Genomic DNA, 19,881 nt, shown 5'->3' with positions numbered 1-19,881 from the left:
CCAGACAAACTCCTGTCTGCTGCTGCCAGATTGAATATTAAATTGGAGCCAGGACCTGAGATCTGTTACCTCTTCTGTACCCTGGCTGCCATCTCTGCAGTGTGGTATGCGGAGCAGAAGCTGTCCAGGCTTCTCTGGAACTCCTGCTCTTGGTTTTAGATCCTGCTGCTGTGATATTTGTCCTGCCTTACAGCGGGGTACGCGTTACTTTGTTTTTAGAGTAGGACATGCTCTGAAGATTACTTGAAAACGAAAATGTCTCAGAATTTGATGTGTGGCCATTGCTGTCTGAGCAGGCATGATTACAGGCCTGAAATTACGTCTATGTATTCTGGAGGTTTGCAGAAGTCTGAGTTATTTTCATTTTGAAGCAGTTTTTGTGTAAAAATGACCTAAGCTCTCAGAAGTGTTGCAATGGTTTCCACTTGCAGTGTTGGTAATACTTGCAGAACTAAACATTCTGTTACTGTTTCACTTCTCTGAGTATTCATTCTAGTTGTTTTGCAGTATGTAATTTAGAATAAAAAGCAGCTGAAGTAAATCCCAAGGCAGAAAGTAAATCCCAGTAGAAGTTTAAAGAGCAAAACCCAAAGTGGGGAATAATTGCTTTGGACTATATGCAGAGCTTAAAAAAAATCCAGCATTGAGTTTTTGTTCTGAGCAAAGTAAACGTGATTGGGGATTATTTTGATGTTGCTGATTATTTCTTTTGTTTCATTTATATTTTTCTTAACACTGCATGGATGGAGGTATCTGGGTCTGTTAATACCTTATGAGCATTCTCAGAAGGAGGAATTTAAAATGAAGTTCCCTAGCTCTTCTGTGTTGATTGCACCTAAAGATGATTAAGAATTTAAAAGCAGAATTTACAGTATATTCTTTTAGGGTGAGAGTTTGGTTTTTAAGTGGTTTTGAGGGTTTTTTTTTAATTCTGTGTTTTTTTTCATTGTTGTTGCTATTGTTTTCTGGTATTTTGGTGTTTGTTCTGGGTTGTTGTTGTTGTTTTTGTTGTTGTCCCAGGCATGGCAGACAGTCATTTGTCCATCCTTTTTCAAAAGGATTTGCTCCCACAGGCCAACTTTCTTACTGGCTTGATGGACAGAATGAGTACCAAGTTAAAATGAAAGCATTAACGCAGTTGGATTAAAACCCCTTTTTGGTGCGTCGGCAGCTTGGGCAGTTTTTAATCCCTCAGTGTTGCTTCCACTTTCCAGACTGCCTGCCAGCCAGATGTTTTAGAGCATGACTTCAGCGTCTATATATATAAACAAATCACTCCACGGAAGTGAAAATACATGCCCATCATAGCACAAATTAAAAAAATTGCCAGCATCTATGCAAGAAAGCATTGTGTCTGTATGAGGATTTTAATGGTTAAAACAATAAAATACTTCTGGTGAAGTTTTGTTTTTCTCCCCTCTTTTTTTTTTTTTTTTTTTTTTTTTCTTTTCCCCTCTAGGGTTTCCAAGATTGGTTTGAGTTGGCTGAATTTGGTGTACATTTGCTTACAGTAGCACCATAGTGCATAGGATCAGCTTCTTTTTGTCATTACAGTAAGAGAGCATGGTTGGGCTAAGGCTGCTCTGCTCAGGTAGATAAGAAAAAATTGATCCTGTTAGTCTTCCCTGCTACAGATGTAGGCTGGGAGGTTCATAAATAGAGCCAAGTCTCACTGCTGAGCTGTTGGTTTCTGTCAGCCATTGTGCTTGACGGATCCAGAAGTAATGCTGCTGGTTTGGAAAATTAGAGTATATATTATTTAAGGAATCCTATTGCATTTGTCATCAACTGTACGTAGTGGGCCCTTAGAAGACCTCTGCATTACCATGACTGACCTTGCTTATAATGTGCATCTGTGCAGAAGAAATCTTTTAGTGGGCATCTGAATTGTAGAGGAAAAGATGCTTCTCCTCTAAGCTGCTTGTGCCTGATTGCGGAGTGTTTTTCTGGAGTTTGAAAGGACAGTGATCAAAAAGCATCACAGAGCCCCAAAACAGTCAGGCTTTGGGGAGGCCCATGAACTACTTGTTCTTCTGTGTAACTGCTCTCCACAAGGGTAAGGGAGTGGTCATGTCGGCACTGGCAGCGAGCGTCATTCTGACTTCCAGAGTGAGCTGAGCAGCTTGCAGGACTTCCTTTCCTAGCAGCAGCTGTCACAGACATATGATACGGGATGTGTTGCGCAGTCAGTTCTAAGGAAGAAGTCTAAATACTGAAGGCTTTTCCACTGTTAGGATTGGTTGGTCATGTGCTACGTACCAGTGTGAGTTTTAAAGCAGAACATGATGTATCAGTTAACTTTTGTCAATTCTGCAGCAGGTGCTCTGCAGGACTGTGTGTATTTTAATCCCTGTCAGTCTCTTGACTTGAGTGGCTGGTCAGAAGGACTGTCCCAGGCTCTGAGCCCAAGTGGGTCTGCTGTCTGCGTGCTTCACTGTCTTAGGAACAATCGTGGCTTTGTTCTGTAAGTGAAAATAACATTTCCATATAATTGACACGAGATTGTAAAGAAAAATGAACTGTAATCAAAGTAAACTGTGAGGTGACGATGATTACCATGCAGCGTTTAGGGTTTTAGGAGATCTCTGCTGCACAAGTGCTATTCATATTAAGTAATGTATAATTGTAGCTGTGTAAACCAAAATTCTTTTATAGTATGATTCGGGATTTGAAGTAATGCTTTAGACTTGAAGTTGATAAGAGAAACCACAGTGTTTCTTTTTAATGTTTGTTGAAAGGTATTTACAAACAGAGCTCTTGTTCTGCTTCAGTGATCACCCAGCTGAGGTGTAGGTTAACAGCTGAAAAGAAATGCTGCGTGTCACCTGGGAGCAGTGCTGGCCTTCCGCCTGCTTTTAGTGTCTCATAAATATACTTTCGTTTAATTTTAACAAAATGTTGGTTTTTTTCCAAGCCTGTCCTAATCATTAGAAGATTTATAAAGCCAATTGACTGTGTGTTAAAGAAATTTTGGAACGGGCTGCCCAAGGAGGTGGCTGAGTCACCATCCCTGGAGGTATTCAAGAAATGTTTAGATGCTGTACTGAGAGACATGGCTTAGTGAGAAAATGTTGGTGGTAGGTGGATAGTTGGAGTGGATGATCTTGCAGATCTTTTGCAACCTTGATCGTATGATTTCCACATGTTAGAGCAAATCCTTTTCCTCCTGGGAGATTTCTCACTTTGCTTGTGTCAAGCCTCTATTCTGAGAGGCTCTCCCTTCCCAGCAGTGCAGAAATAAGGGCTGCCCCCTGTTCTGCTCGTCAGTGCTGTGCTGAGAGGGATGTGGCCGTCATCTTGTTGGCGCCTCCAATTGCGGCAAACACGAAAGTGGAGTTGGGAAGTGCCTGGAACAGTGCTTAAAAGCAGAACTTACTTTACTGAAATGGTTCTGTTTGTTTAAAGTTGATATGTAACTTTTGAGACTTGTCTTGACATTTCTAAAGATTTTGACAAACTTGTCTTTTGAACAAATGTGAATCTGGGAGTCTCTTTTCTGAGAAATGGCTTCCATGCATCCATCAGTGAATCTGCCATAGATATAGAGAAGTGAGAGCCTAATTAACTAAATAATGAAGTAATGTGCACTTTGAAAAAGGTCTACTGGTAATAGGAGCTCTGGTAACTTAAGGAGTGGTCTGGTCTCTGTCTGAAGCGAAGCATGTGTGTGTGTGGAGGGGGGCATGAATGTGGAAGTATCTTCCTGCACAAGTGTCTGAAAGATCACAGTTACTTTCTGCTCAGATCAGTTTTGTAAAATGTAAGCTTGCTATTCTGGTACCCTCTTTCTGAAAAAGAGAAAACCACAATGAAGGAAAATTTACATTAGTATACACTTAAAATAGTCTTATGCAGCTCAGTGTGAGGTGAATGAATTATTTAGGTCACTTTGACTTTGCATTTTATATCCTGGCATACTGTAATACATCACTGTAAGTGTTTGGTAAGCACAGGGTTTTTTTTCTCTAGATCTGGGAACTTTCTCAAAGCTTGAGATTTTTTTTTTTATACAAATCTGTTAACTTAGATTGAACGATCTTATTAGTTTAATCCAAATAATGAAACTCCTTAATTTTACCTTGTATTAGAAATCAGAGTTAAAAGGCATCCCGAAAAAACCTGCAAACTGAAATTAAATATCTTTATAATCTTGTAAACATTGAATGGCGAATATGTCACTAATTGTTGTAGTTTTTGAGGGAAAACACTGGAATTGTTGAGAAAACAATTGAACTGTTAAGATCTTTGAAGGGTATACCTCAGTCTGTATTAATTCTCCATGCTGCCAAACTTTGAGTGAACCTGTTCAAAGGCAGTAGGGTGTATTCTTCTAGAAGTCACGAGACAAAGTGCTCTTTTTTTCTTCTCAGTTTAAAAACTACTATGGAATGAATTGATGTGTAAAGAATGCCTGTTAGAGCTATAAACTTGATTGATATTTAAAAATCCTGTGCATTGGCTTCTAACTTAGTAGCTTAAGCTTTTGCATACGTTTTACTTCTTACTCTGTTTTATTTTTACAGTTCTTACACTGTGGAGTAAACAAAAATGACGGTGTGTTTTTCTGATGATTTCTTTAGATGTTTACAGATCTTTGTACATATAGAACATCGTAAACTAGAAATTCCAGGATACAGAGAGATTGCAACAGGAGATGTTCATTAGAAGAGGGAGGCAGAAGCAAGCATCACATCTGTAGGTACGTTGTCTGTGGGTAAACTTTGATTTCTGGGCTTTTTTGCTAAAGCTGTCTGCTGGCTGGGGGAGTACATCTCGCAGAGAGCAGGAGAATGTGGGTGTTGGGTGTTACAGGTGTTAAAGGAAGCTGTTATTTGTTAATTTTGATCAATAAATAGCATTCAACTTTCAATATACCAACACCAAGTTGATGGTTGGTTAAATCGCCAGGAGGAACAGATGCATAGGATAAAGGATGCAACAGGAAAAGTCAAAATCTGTAATTTAAGCACCAGTGACATAAGGCAGTACTTAAGGATTTTAGTGATCACATAGCTGCAGCTATATTTGTGGTCTTTTCTGTTTTCTTACATCAACGTTTAAACCTGCTGTCATGTTGCAAAGCTGCATGTACAGCTGGCTGGGAATGCCTTCTTTGTGATTGCTGTGCCAGGTTGTGTGTGTGAAGAGCAGGCAACAGGCTAAGCTGCTGTCTCTGTGTTTGAAGGAGTTAGGGACAGAATGGTAGTCTTCTGCAAATAATTAGCCTGTGGAATTAGGACTTTATTGCTCTCTTCTTGCAAATTCAATAGGATTAAACTTGGTTGTCTTAGACCATTTCTCAAGAAATTTTAAAATTGGTGAGGTGCTAAAGTTACATTGCAGAGAGCCATACTAGAAGACATTTTTCAGTCATCTCAAAGTAGAAAACTTAATTTGTAAGATTTTCTCATTTCCTTTCCCTCTTCCCTCATTATATGGTTAGCAATAGCATTTACTTAAGACAGCGTGGCCAACAAGAGCTATAAAAGGGAATAAATTGGGTATAAGTGGAGGTAGTTTGCTGGGGAAACCTATTCAGGAAACGCAACTGAAGGAACATGCAGAAAATAAGTGCTGAGTTATGTCTATAAACGAGTTATGTCAATAAGCGTCATTTGTACTTATGGAAATCTTTGAATTAAGTGTTTTTGTGCTGTGGGAAGTTGACTTGTGGCGGTCTATGGCATGAGAGGAACACAAAGAACTGCTAGAATCTTGATTTGTGGTAGGGTTTTAGGCATGGCAGGAAGCCAGAAACATGTTTTTATGTGATCTGTTATGTGTTTTGAGGAAGTGTTGAAGACAGTGGTGAACTTATATTTCTAGGAGTTGAGTGCTTGTTAATCCCTTTCCCATACTAAGTGCTTGTGTATCCAGGTCAGAAAGAGTGGCACAAAATTTGGAATGAATGCTGCTGCTCAGAGTCAGATTACTGATAGCTGTCATTCTAATTGAGCATCTCAGCTCCTTTGAAATCTTTTGATTTCACAACTCGACTTTTCACACAGCATATCTATTCCGTATGGGCTCGTTGTTACTGGAATAATGCAGGCATTGTGTTCTCCTGCTGTACAGAATGAAATACTTTTCTTTCTTCTGTCAGCAAAAATATGCAGATGCTGTGTTGGGTTGGACAGCATGAGAGTTGTCGAGGGCTCCATATTACACCAGCAAGGCTTTTGTGCTTCCGTTCAGCTCTGATTGTAATTAGTATTGTAAGATTTGTCTTCATTTTTCTCTGTAATAAATCATTTGCCGTGTCTTTTCAGCAGTCATCTTCAAATGCTACTAAAAATGACAATCCAAAATTACTGCATAGGGAAGAAGATGGATTTTTCAACTAACCTTGTGCACTTGAATCTAGAGAGAGTAATTGATGCTTGTCTCAAAGTATCTGGCAGCTTCTCTGTTCAGTAGTCCTGACAGAATTTCAGCCTTCTTTAGAAGAGCATGAGAGACTGCTTATTGGATCTCTCTATGCAAAGAGAACTGTAGGACTTAGTGGTTTCTTTAGAGCATGGGAGAATCCGTGTATTTAAAAAATAAAAATAAAAATGAACATCTGTTTAACCACCAGAACTGCTATTTCTTGATTTTTGTACATATTTTGGAACTAACAAAGATGGCTAAAATATGCATTTTTTCCTCCCCAGAGAAAAGGAGGGGGGAATGGTCATAGTTATAGACTTGGTTGGGTTACTCTGTTTTTTTCCTACTTTGGTTAAGGAAAAAAAAAAAAGCAAACACTACCATCTTGCTTGAAATAAATGCTTTGATTTCTGTTACTGTCCTTCATGGATTCTCCTGGCTTGATGAGGATGTTATTTTCCACTGTCCTGGTAGTACCAGCACAGTACTAAGTAGTTATAACGTAGTTACAATCATGCTTTTAAGTGTATTTGTGCTCTTCTAGACATACAAACGGAATTTATCAAAAGCATTAGGCTATGATTTGTGTGTCTTTAGTATATTTCAGACACTACCTACCAACTGCAAACTGATAATACATACAAAAGTATCTATGATATAATGTCAATATTCTATACAAAAAATTATTCCCTTTTATCCCTTTGGGCAGTTTTGGACATTGGCTGGGAGGAGTCCCTTGTGAAACAGTCCTGAAGTGCAGAGGGGACCAGGAAAGCTGGAGGTTCCTCAAGAAGGAAGCCTTAAAGGCAACAGGAAGTGGGCAAAAAGTAGGATCTTCCACTTTATTGGATGTAGTGGGGAACGCTGTCACCAGATGATCCCAGCGAGGATCATCTTGAGTTCAATTTGATAGCATGTGTGGGACGATCTAGACAGCATGGGTTCGTGAAAGGCAGGTCCCTCTTGATCAACCTCATCTCCTTCTGTGAGAAGGTGACTCACCTGGTGGATGAGGGAAAGGCTGTGGATGTAGTCTACCTATACTTCAGTAAAGCCTTTGAATCTGTCTCCCTCAGCATACTCCTGCAGAAGCTGGCAGGTTGTGGCTTAAACAGGTGTACACTTCTGTGGATATAAAAGTGACTGGATGGCTGGGCTTAGAGAGTGGTGGTGCTGGTGACTCTCGTCACTAGTGTTTGCTCCTTGGGGTCAGTATTGGGGCCGGTCCTATTTAATATCTTTATTGATGATTTGGATGAGGGAATTGAGTGTACCCTCAGTGAGTTTGCAGATGATACCAAGTGGGGAGAAAGCATTGATCTACGGGTAGAAAGGCACTACAGAGGTATCTGGACAGGCTGTATCACTGAGCCGAGGCCAATTGCCTCAGTTCAACAAGACCAAGCGTAGGGTTCTGCACTTTGGTCACAGAGTGGCTGGAAAGCTGCATATAGGAAAAGGATCTGGGGGTGTTAGTTGATAGCTGTTTGAAAATGAGCAAGCGGTGTGCCTGGGTGGCCAAGAAGGCCAATGGCATCCTGGCTTGTACCAGAAATAGCACAGCCAGCAGGACCTCTCACTACAGGAAGGACATTGGGGTCTTGGAGTGTGTCCAGAGAAGGGCAGTGAAGTTGTGAAGGGTCTGGAGCACAAGTCTTACGGGTAGTGGCTGAGAGAACTGGGATTGTTCAGTCTGGAGAAGAGGAGGCCCACTCTCTGGGAAGGAGACTTCCAGGAAGACTGTGGGGTCTCCTCCTTGGGGATGTTCAGAAGCTGCCTGGCCATGGGCCTGGGCCCCCTGCTCTGGGTGTGCCTGCTGGAGCAGAGGTGGAACAGAGAGGCACAGAGGGCCCTGCCAGCCTCGGCTGTCCTGGGGTTCCTTTTGGCTAGATTTTAGGCTGATAAACATTCCCCTCCTAAGAGAACATTGTTATGTTCCTGAAACTGGCTTTATTTTAGATAGACCCTGGGAATAAAAATAAGAATTTTTTTTTGATAGTGTTCCACAGAGATTTTCATGAACACAGTGGCTTTTTTTTTTAATCTTAAAAAGGAAAAATTAAAAAAAAAAAAAAAAAAAAAAGCTGAGTGACCTGCAATACAAGACTTCCCTTTTAACAAGTGTATGTGTTGTTGTGCTTTTCTTTGAAATTCTGACACCTGAGTGAGTAGCACTCCTGTACTGTACAGCTGCCCAGAGAGGCGGCATGAGTATGACCATCCCGACTGTCTGACCTAGGTCTAAAAGTGGTCTAAAGCAGTCTGGCTATGCATGGCTGCAGTGGCTGGGGGCTGCCTGGGAGCCTTTTCTGTGCCTTCTCTGGGTGGGGTGGGGAGGGAAGGAGATTGCTGCTTCTAGTGTCTTGGCTCAGTCATCCTGGGGTTAGGGCTCAGGTGTGCAACACACAGCATCCAGTGTCTGATTCTGTCATACTGAAGTGAAATCATGGAAACCCACAACGCTCCTTCCAGGGGCATAAGATGGGAAGTGCCGAGGAGAAAAGTGGTGCCATCAGGTGCAGCATCCAGACACACACTGCTGATGTTCAGTGAGAAATAGCTTTCTTTTGTTACAATGCCAAGAATTCCTCTTGTACAATGAAGCTACCAAGAAGTGGCAATACTTGCATATTTGTGCAAGTTGGTGGTTTTGGTTGGAACTGATCTGCTACTTGTTGTAGAAGGTCTCCTCTGTTAGGAAAATGGGAGAACATCTTTCTGCCTCTTTCCTTGGAGCAGTTCCATCAACAGTTCCTTGCCTTGTACAGGGAGATTAGCTGACTATGTGCTGGGAATTCGTTTTTTTTTTTTCTTAAGTTTTGGTTTTTACTTTAAATATCATGAAAAATTCAAATGTCATCACCTTAACTCTGGTCTTTGCTTGAATTGCAGTATGGAAATTGAATGGCAAAGCAGCATTGGCTGTCACTCTGCAGCTCTGTTTCCTGAAATATTCAGGTGCTTTACATCTAAATATGCATCTGCGTGCTTCTCTGCAAACCCTTAGGATTTGAGAATATCATAAGTTGTTTAGCCACAATGACTTGTTTTCTGTTGATTGTCTAAGTGAATTCAAAGCACACAGAAATTCTTTGTTTGTTTTATTTAACCTTATACGTGACCTGATCACATGTAAAGTAGAGGAAACAAAGTTTCCAATGCTTATCGGCTTGTTAGCGTGCGTTATGTAAGAACTGGTTATACATTTACTTAATTGTCACCTGGGATTATGGTGATTTCTATACACATGCATGCACATCCCTAGAGAGCAGGGGAGTAAAGTTGCCTTCTCAGCACCGCTTAAGAATAAAGATGTTCCTTGCCCCCAGGGAATTTTCAGACTCCTTAAGATGGGAAGGATGTAATGGGTAGAAAAAGCAGACAGAAAGAAATACTGGGTGAGAAGATTGTACTAATATGAATAACAGGCCATTAGAGCGTCAGGATCTTTCAGATCCAGAAGTGATGAATGTTCTTCTAATCTTTCTCTTCTTTTTTCTCTCCTAATGTAGGAGATTCCTTTGAAGAATTTGCTGCAAACAAAGATACGTGTGAATTTTCTGCATGACTTCTATACTGGATTACATAATATTAGGACTTCTGACTCTGTTTTGATCCTTAAAAATGATTAGGTTTGTATATGAGATTTAACCCACTTCTGATGAGTGATCTAGACATGAGTTTACATCGGCAAATGGGCTCTGATCGGGACCTCCAGTCTTCGGCTTCCTCTGTGAGTTTGCCTTCTGTCAAAAAGGCACCAAAGAAAAGAAGAATTTCCTTGGGCTCTCTTTTTCGGAGAAAAAAAGACACAAAACGCAAGTCTAGGGATCTGAATGGAGGTGTTGATGGAATTGCAAGCATTGAAAGCATTCATTCAGAAATGTGTACAGACAAGAACTCTATTTTCTCCACGTGTACCTCTTCCGACAATGGAACAACCTCTAGCGGCAAGCCAAGCGGAGACTTCATGGAATGCCCCTTGTGCCTTTTGCGGCACTCCAAGGACAGGTTCCCGGAGATAATGACTTGTCACCATAGATCTTGTGTGGATTGCTTGCGTCAGTATCTCCGGATAGAAATTTCTGAGAGCAGAGTTAACATCAGCTGTCCGGAGTGCTCCGAACGGTTCAATCCTCACGATATCCGTTTGATACTGAATGATGACATCTTGATGGAAAAATACGAAGAGTTTATGCTTAGGCGATGGCTAGTTGCTGATCCTGATTGTAGGTGGTGCCCAGCTCCAGACTGCGGGTATGTTTTCCTCAGTGTCTGCAAAAAAGTGACAGCATAAATGGATAACACGCATAGCATTACGCTTTTTGAAAAGTGAATTGCTTTCTGTAGTATTTCGTTGTGTTGTGTGAGTGGGTGGCAAACAGAATTTTCATTTTTAAAAAGACAACAAATAAACCCACCACAGTCATCGTGTCTCTCTCCTCCCCCTGCCCCCCCCAGCTCTCAGTTTTATCTCGTGCAGTATTGCTTTGTTCTGCACAGAGAGAATTTCAGTAATGTAATGAAATGCATTGGTAGGTGGATGCTGTGTATTTCTGCAGGGAAAAACTTCAGGTGTGCTGTTAAGGTAAGGGCACAAAGCTCTGACTAAAAAATGTTGACAACCAGGTGGCTGTAGTTTTGACTTAGTCCATTTGTTTGGATTTTTCTTAGAAAAGAAAACAGGGTATTTCTGTTCTGTTTTTTTTTTTTTTTTTTTTTTTTTTAAACCATGAAGTATGATTGAAGATTTTCTTCTTATAAAAAGCCTGCTCCAGCTTCAGTTATCTTCTGTCTCGTGGCTGCTTGACACACCACTTGTTGCCTGTCAGCAGGGCTGTGATGTGTGATAATCATCAGTCTGTTCCTGCTTATTATCGGAAGAGCGTAATGTTTAACATTGCTTTAAAACTCAAACAGTTCTGAAACCATTCTGAATTCTGACACGAGTAGGCTTAGTACTGCCATGCAGCTCATCATGCTTCTCTGCTGCTGGTGGCTCATAATCCCGTTCTTCAGCAACTTGCTTTTTTAGAGAGATTCTCTTGCATTACTGTAACTTCTAAAGGTTGTAGCCGTGACTGCAGTTTGGATGTGCTAAAACCATTAGAATTAGAACGTGGTATTTCTGTTTTAAAGCCTCACAAATGAGCGATAAGAAAATGGAAAGGGAGGAGTGTTGGGAGAGAACAAGTTAAACAGGATTGGCTATCAAATAGGTTAAATATTCTGATGGTAATGGTCAGATTGCTTAATGTTTAGAAGGCTTTTAAATGTAACCATATGGTAAGAAACACTTAAGATAGTAGGAAAGCAGAATTTTATGAGGTGAAATAGAATTTGCTAATTTGCAGATGTGATTTGTGAACTGGAAAGGTATTAGCTTCATAGGTCCAATGGTCCAGAATGGGTGGAACTGCTGTGGTTTCGTCTGAGCACAGGAGAAGAATGACTTAAGAGACAGATTGAGTGCATGACTTTGTAACAGAGTTGTGTGGACAGAACCAGTGCAACTTACTCCTAATATTTTGATACTGCCAAAGAAAACAAACAGTGAATGGCCTTGTTTGAAGGATGCTTTGCTTGGGATTTCCCGAGTTTTGGTGTTCTGAACAAACTTGTCTTACTCAAGCATGTGAGAACTTGGCTACATTGTCTGTTAAACCATATTTCAGTGATTCCGGTCACGTTAGAAAGTGCTGAGAAAGGAGGGTGCAGAGGAGTTTAATGGAGACTTGACTTTGCTTGTTTTTTTTTTGCATCTCAGTTTTCTGATTTAAAGAAAATCCAAAGTTTATTTAAGGAGTTGGGGACAGTGAAGATAATTCTTACAGATATATCATTGGATACTTCTCAACAGGAACAACCCAAAGAAACAGGAGATTGTGTGGTTGTGTTTTGCCTTGCTCCCATCCTCCTGGTTGCTTTTGGGACCTTCAATACTTTGAAATAGTTCGACGAAGAACACAGAATCATAGAATGACCTGGGTTGAAAAGGACCACAATGATCATCCAGTTTCAACCCCCTGCTATGTGCAGGGTCACCAACCAGCAGCCCAGGCTGCCCAGAGCCACATCCAGCCTGGCCTTGAATGCCTCCAGGGATGGGGCATCCACAACCTCCTTGGGCAACCTGTTCCAGTGTGTCACCACCCTCTGTGTGAAAAACTTCCTCCTAATATCTAACTTAAACCTCCCCTGTCTCTGTTTAAAACCATTCCCCCTTGTCCTATCAAGAAAATTCTGATGAAGTGGAGAGTAAGGCGGGAGGTTGTAAAGAAAAGAATGTGGGGAAGGCAGAGTGAGCTCCATTTTTCTCATCACATATAATCAGGATATTTAGATTGAAAGAAAAAAGCTTCTAGCATAATTCAATTACTAAGTTCTGTGGGGAAAAAAAAGTAGAAGAAAGACGACCAATAATGCCTTCAGTGAGAGAAAAGCTGTGTATGGATCCTGCTGATCTTGCTTTGTTTGGCCTCTGGTCGAGCTGGCAGCCAGTGCAGCTGGGAGCAGCATGCAGGAGGAGGTGGGAAGGGGAAGTGAGAAGCAGTGGGAGAATAATATCGGGGATTTTTAGGGTGTAGCGATTAGAAAGAGAGTAGAGGAAGGAATTGTGCAGAGGGGAGGTTTAGAGAAGCAAACATGATTCAGCTTTTATGCTAACAGTGTGTGAAGGTCCCGTGCCATTTAGGATATGCACAGACTTCAGCAGACGTTTGCCCTAGTCGTTGTGGTACAGCAGTAGTCATACTTCTCCAATTGCTTTAGCAACTGCAATCAGTTTACACGATATCCAGTTAAAATGGAGGGCTTTCTTCTTTTTTATCAGTTAGTTGTGTGTGTTACTGGGGAATTGCAGCATGTTTGTGATGGTAGCTGACCTGATCTTTGCCTGAATCAATGTTTTCTTGAAGGTGGTGGATGGAATGTATTTATTGAATTTGCAATTAATCCAAGGTAGGAGAGGGAGATGTAAGAAGTTCAGAGAAGCAGTGTTTCCTGAAGTTGTACATTTTGGTGAGAATAATTTTCTGCTCAAATAGGTAAGAAAATGAACTGAGTAGATGATACATAAGAGCACTTCTGCTCATCATCGACGAAACACCTGGTGTAATTGTTTCAGGCTTTAGAATCATAGAATTGTTTGAGTTGGAAGGGTCCCTAAAAGGTCATCTGGTCCAACTCCCCTGCAGTGAACAGAGATGTCCACAGCTAGATCAGGTGCTCAGAGCCCTGTCCAACCTGACCTCCACAGACAGAACATCCACCACCTCTCTGGGCAACCTGTGACAGTGCTTCACCACTGTATTGTAAAAAAAAAAAACAACCTTTTCCTTGTATCCAGCCTAAATCTCCCCTCTTGTTGTTTAAAACCCCTTCTCCTCGTCCTATCAAAACAGACCCTGTTAAAGAGTCTGTCCCCTTCTTTCTTACAGCCCCCCTGAAACGCCATGTGAAAAATGGTCTCTATCAGAAGAACTAGGTTTTTATTAACACTACAATTGTTGAGTGTAAATTGAGGAAGAGGCTTTGGGGGTGGGAAAGGAGGAAAGCGGGGTGAGTGTCATAGGGTCAGCGTGTGGGCCAGCTGCAGCTGCCTGCAGTGCCTTGGTAGGGATGTGGGCCAGTAGCTGATCTTTCCATGGGAAGGACAACGGATGAGGAAACCTCTTGGGCTTTCTTCCAGACAGATTTCTGGAGATTCTGTTTCAGCATATGAGTTGTCTGATGCCATTTTAACAAGCCTGCAGTGAATACATATTCCAGATGTGTTGTGTCCTTTATTCTGCCTGAATTATTTAGTGATTTTGCTCAGAGATTACATTGCTGACGTTATTAGAAAAGAGCAGTGATCCTGAGATTCTAGCTTTCTCAAGCAAGAAGTAGATTGGGCAGAATACAGATTCTTCATTCCTTCACCGTACACCATTTCTGCAATTACTTGCTCTTCTCCCATTATTTTTACCCAGAGTTTGGCTCTTGAAACGAATGCAGGTGAAGCCTGGAATCTTGCACAGTGTGACCTAAGGTTTGCTGCGGTCTGAAAGGTTCCTTTCTGAAGGCCTGCTGGTACATCAGCTCCAGAAGGGCTGTGCCATCAGGGATGTGCCCTGTCCTTGCCAGCAGTGGGATGCAGATGTGCTAATGCTGCAGTAACCTCAAGCACAGGCCCAGTGCACATCTTTGATGTGTCCCTTTATGTTGAAGAAGTGTTTGGATCAGAGTTGTTTTGTGTGCATACAAAACAATTATTTCTTCAAGTTGCTGTAACTGGGCAAAATTGAGCTGATTAACTTGGCAACAGTATGAAAGACTCTGACAATTACTGAACACGTTTTTACTTGGAAAGCAAGAAATGTTTGCAAACAGGCATGCATGTATAATTTTTGTAGCCACAGCATCTGTAACTTAGGGGTTGAAAACTCTTGTTCTCCAACCTGCTGTTTTAATTCATGAATGAAACCGATAGGACTTTATGAAGCTTCAGACCTATCAGCTCCAAAACTGAAATAGCTACATTTTCAGGTAATCATTTGTGCAGAAATAGTTTTTAGTAACATTACTGAATGTTTCACATGAATTTTATGCAACTGCTGTACATGGGAAAGGATCTGTTAATAATGTACAATTTAATTTTTTACAGTAAAGCAACTTTCCTATGAACAGCCATAAACTTAAGCCGTGCTGTGCTTGCAGATCTGCTAAATTCTGTTCAGAGGGGCTGTTAGTATGAGCTAAGCTGTGCATCTGAGCAGGAGATATAGCATTTCTATTTAAAATAAAGCTATTGCCTCAAAGCATTAAAAATGTCACAGTGGAGTAGGAATTAAGAGGTGTGTGCATATGTATGTATATCTGTGTATTTATATATTTGTTTAGGACCAGACCTAGTGTGAATTGTAATACGTGTCTGTATCTTTTATCATATGAACTTCAACATTTAAACCTGTGACAGGAATTATTTTCAGCTGTGATTTGTGGCAGAAGCATCCTTGAATGCAGTTGCTGATGGTTGTATTTGATTACAAAATAACAGTTTTATAAGTCTCAACATTTTGGGAGCTTTTTGGTTTTTAGTGTTGTCAGAGTAAAGCTGGTAACAATGTCCCAAACTCCCATCTATCTATGCATTTCTGGTTTGAAATTAACTTTTAAAATAATGGAGAAACTTTTGTTTTATAAAAAATATTTGCTCCGTTGTTCTGATATTTTAGAAGTTTGAAGAATAAGCAAACATCTTTTTAAAGAAAACAGCAACATTCAAGCTAGGAGACAACCAGCAAAATAAAAACTGTTGCAGAACAACAAGTCAGCTGCCTTGGGAGTAACAGCTGACGCTACTGCTCCTGTGGTAGGGATCGTCCTGTGTCAGAGACACGATCCCACTTAGACATGACCAGAGTGCCTGGGACACTTCTGAAGCTGTAACTTTTTCTAAGTTGCTTGAACACCTTTTTTGGTTTTGTTCTCCCACTTTGTTCCCATCGCTGCTTTCTGACCTTCGACTTCTCAGTACTGCATTCAGCACTTTCAGTACCCCCTGAAGCCATTAAAGGTTGGAGAGAACAAAGTGTTGCATTGATCAGAGTGTTTCTGTGCGGTTTTAATCTACTGTAGTAGCAGTATGCATGTAAAAGATTGAGGTTTTAAGGAACCTGTGCTGGCTGCATGGTGCCAGCTCCTTACTTCAGCTATTCTGGCAGCTCTTTCTAGCTTTGGTCTGCAGGTGAAAAACACTTCTGTTAACAAAACTCTTCTGCCCCTCTTGATCATTCAAGATACGCTGTGATTGCATTTGGATGTGCCAGCTGTCCCAAACTTACATGTGGACGAGAAGGCTGTGGAACTGAGTTCTGCTATCACTGTAAGCAGATTTGGCATCCGAACCAGACCTGTGATGCTGCTCGCCAGGAGAGAGCTCAAAGTCTGCGCCTGAGAACAATCCGTTCCTCATCTATCAGTTACAGCCAGGAGTCTGGAGCAGCAGGTACGTATGATGAGGATACTGTGCCTGTAAAATACCTTCCCAGTAATTGCACAATTAACTTTGAAATGACATAATAGTAGCTTGGAAGATGATAACTTCTTTGTGTTTCAGAAACAGAAAGCATACGTTTTTAGGTTTGAATTCAAATTTTTGAAGTATTAACTTCAAAATCTCTGACCAGGGCACCTGACTTTGCTTTTAGAAGGATGTCAGCGTTTTCAATTCTTACTTTGTAGCTGAAGAATGGGAATTCTGAGAAACTTAATATAAAGCAAGTGTGTGTTTGGCAGGCTGCCTTCTTTAGTTCTATCACTTACATGTTGGAAATGTGTATTTGCTACACTGTCGGTGAAATTTCACAAGGCTGCTAGTAGTAAAAAAAATTTAGTAAAGCTAAATTAAGCCCCCCAAACACTTGATTTTCTGTTTTCCAAGAGAGTCTATTTGTCTGATGTCAGCTTTGTTTGAGACATTTTTTGAGTAGGCTAGCCCCTGTTCACAAGGAGTTACCTAGCTTCTCTTTTTCAATAACATGTTCCTCTCTTTGACTATCAAAAACCAAGCAATTCCAGCTTCTGAAAAGCTATACTTAAAAAAAGGCTGAGTGCAGTTTGCTATAGATAAGAACGTCTTCAGATTTCACCCAGCTCTGATCTGCTTGGGAGCTTTTGCATCTGGCCGAAACACAGTACATATTTTGGGAAAGAGTCTATTGCAGTTTGAATGTGGTTGGAACTGTCGTTCCCTAATTCAGCCCTAGCCTTGGGAGCCTTTAGTTTCTTGTTTGTTCTGGCTCGTATTAACAAAGCTCACCTTCTTGCCTTAGAAATTGACATTTTGCTATAATTTTCAGGTAGATTTTAAAATTTAAGTAAATTAGCATGCCAACTCCTTTTTGTTTTCCTTCCAGTCCCTACTGGCACAATCACCAGTAGCTCTACCACATCCGTGCTCGGTTTAGTTACTGCCCTGTAAGTTGTGTGTTGATGCCTATCTGGGATTAGCTGGTGCATTGTTTCGGCTGTTCACTGCCTGACTGTTTACTGCTGGAGTCAGTACCAGCAGATAGTTCCTGCTGCTTCCTCACCTCTTTGGTTATTCCTTACATCAGGCATAAGGTATATATCCCTCCCTTCCCTTTGTGCACACTGTTAGCACAGAGGTAGGAGACTGGGACTTTTGCACTACGGACCTGCAAGTTGCTTTGTCTGCTGTGCATAAATAGCTTGTCTCAAAGTGCATTTGCTGGCCAGTGATGGGCAGGAGCAAAGATCACGACTGTGGTTGTGTCACTGTAGCTCAATGACCTCTTATTTGCTGATGGTAGAGCTAGCTGCTTAACCACAGTTTTTAAATATTTGATGTAAGAACAAGGAAAACCTCTGGAATTTTCTTCTTTCCTACAATAGTTTTTTCTAGGGAATAAGTATTGCTGTGAAGAGAAGTCAAGAAGAGGACAGTGATACCAAAGAAATACAATTAATGTAGAACAGGAGGTGGATTTATGATAAGACGACATAATGCAATGGAGACAGAATTCAAATAAAAGATTCATAACAGCACGAAATGTAAAAGAGGATTATATTTAGAAAGACCATGTTGTCAGTCCTGTTTTAACATGCATGTTTAACGTCTGACTCTAATATATTGCATTAAGCCTAGAAGATCCTCAAACAGTATGTGCATTAACTATTGAATCACTTGAATGTGAACCAGTGTATTTTATTTTTGATCAGTGCTATTTAGTCCAGTATTTGTCTATTTTAGTACAAATACAAATAGATGTCAGAAGTCATTGCCAAATCATGGTTTGTAATGTAAGCTATACAGTAAACTTTCTCAGTTTTTTAGATGGTGGTTCAGTCAGCTTTCCCAGTATCTGTCTGTATTTTGATTAAATCGATCTGCCCAAGTAACTGATAAGATCTTAATATTCATTTTTAAACAGCTGATGACATAAAGCCATGCCCGCGCTGTGCTGCTTATATCATAAAAATGAACGATGGAAGCTGCAATCATATGACTTGTGCTGTCTGTGGCTGTGAATTCTGTTGGCTATGTATGAAAGAGATCTCAGATTTACACTATTTAAGGTACGTTGAAGAAAAAAAGGATTGGTAACTTATTTTTTTCAAGCTATATAGAAGTACATTGCTATGTGCTGTAAGTCTGGCTTTCTTCCTGTTGGAGTAGAGCATCGAAGTTGAAGTATCTGTACCTGAGAATTAAGTTAGTTTTCAGTGCAAGTATTTAAAAGTCAGTGCACTGTTGTTCTTATAAAATATTTTTCTAAGTTGCATGTGTACAGTGTGTATGTTGTAGAACAAATGGTGTGTTACAGATGAACGTAGGCACTATTCTTACTGATTTCTTGGTACTGCTGTACTGTGTTCATATAAAGCTGCACAGCAACTCTGATTATGGTACATTACCTCTGAACTACAGACTGGGTGTGGTAACATGCAATATGCTTTCCTTTGCATTTCGAAATCTGCTGTAAAGCCTCTCTAAAAGTCTGAAGAGATAACTGCTGTTCTGAGGTTCAAGTGACAGATACCACAACAATAGTTTTGTGACTAGATAGCAGCTAAGTACTGCAAAGCTATGTCAGTTTGCTTACAATTTCTTTACAGTTTTCCTATTTCTGTCTTAGCCCATCAGGTTGCACGTTTTGGGGAAAGAAACCATGGAGTCGTAAGAAGAAAATACTGTGGCAACTAGGGACACTTGTTGGAGCTCCTGTAGGAATTGCACTGATAGCTGGCATTGCTATTCCTGCTATGATTATTGGAATTCCTGTGTATGTGGGACGGAAGGTAAAATATTGTGTTCAGTTGGTCGTCTTCACCAAGAGAGGGGGGCTGGGGAAAAGATTGCTTAAGACTGATTTCAGTTGTGCTTTTATGTAGTTAGTCATAAAACAGGTAGAACAACATATGAAAAAGGATTTCTACATTTTGCCATTTTACTTCGTTATTTTAATCTCTAGTTTCCATTGTGTCCATTAGAACTGAACAATCTTTAGAAAGAGGGAAGGAAAAAAGAATCCCTTTTTTTTTTTTTTTTTTTTTATAAAGCAGTGGAGCTGAGCTTTAGTGCTGCTGAGTTAAATGAAAGGGTGATTCTCTTTGTGTAACTGTAACTTGTCTTTTTCTCAACACCGTGCTATTTTGATTTCACGTACAACAAAACCCATACCCATTTTCACAGTAGTCACACTTTTCTCTCCTCCTGAGGTAAGTCATGCACCCATTCCCATTGTAATGTATCCAGTGCTTTCGGCCCAATTTCTCAAGACTGGTATGAGTTCTGGCATTTTTTAACACTGAAAAGGTTGGTGGCTTCTTCCATCCATCTTCTAAGTTAATAACAATATTGAATACGTCTCTTGAAAGGGATAGCAGGGGGAGAAGTTTCAGTTTGGGGAGTAAATGGTAAATCTGATGGTTTTCTGTCGGCTTCACGTGAAGATAATAGTTGTCTTCTCTAGACTATTTTTCAGTCTTGGCCATTATAACCAG

The 19,881-nt window shown here is 40.6% G+C and overlaps 1 protein-coding gene across 7 annotated transcripts in view; it reads left to right on the top strand.

The window, feature by feature from the left end:
- RNF19A (ring finger protein 19A, RBR E3 ubiquitin protein ligase) overlaps positions 1–19,881 on the top strand; it is a 57,365-nt gene that overhangs the window by 28,039 nt on the left and 9,445 nt on the right. For 4 of the 7 annotated variants that reach the window (XM_085221481.1, XM_085221483.1, XM_085221482.1 and 1 more), the window contains exons 2-6: positions 4,581–4,699; positions 9,882–10,626; positions 16,152–16,360; positions 18,309–18,453; positions 19,014–19,176. In XM_085221481.1, coding sequence (XP_085077607.1) covers positions 10,010–10,626; positions 16,152–16,360; positions 18,309–18,453; positions 19,014–19,176 — 1,134 coding nt within the window. In that variant the 5' untranslated portion in view covers positions 4,581–4,699; positions 9,882–10,009. Of the gene's footprint in view, positions 1–2,326; positions 2,465–4,580; positions 4,700–9,881; positions 10,627–16,151; positions 16,361–18,308; positions 18,454–19,013; positions 19,177–19,881 lie in introns of those variants that run through there. The other 3 variants (XM_085221484.1, XM_003205214.5, XM_010709179.4) reach the window with 2 other exon arrangements.

The sequence above is a fragment of the Meleagris gallopavo genome, chromosome 3 (assembly GCF_905368555.1).
Source record: "Meleagris gallopavo chromosome 3, MGAL_WU_HG_1.1, whole genome shotgun sequence".
Classification (NCBI taxonomy): domain Eukaryota; kingdom Metazoa; phylum Chordata; class Aves; order Galliformes; family Phasianidae; genus Meleagris; species Meleagris gallopavo.
The sequence above is the reverse complement of the archived record's forward strand: the minus strand, read 5'-3'. Positions and strand labels throughout refer to the sequence as shown.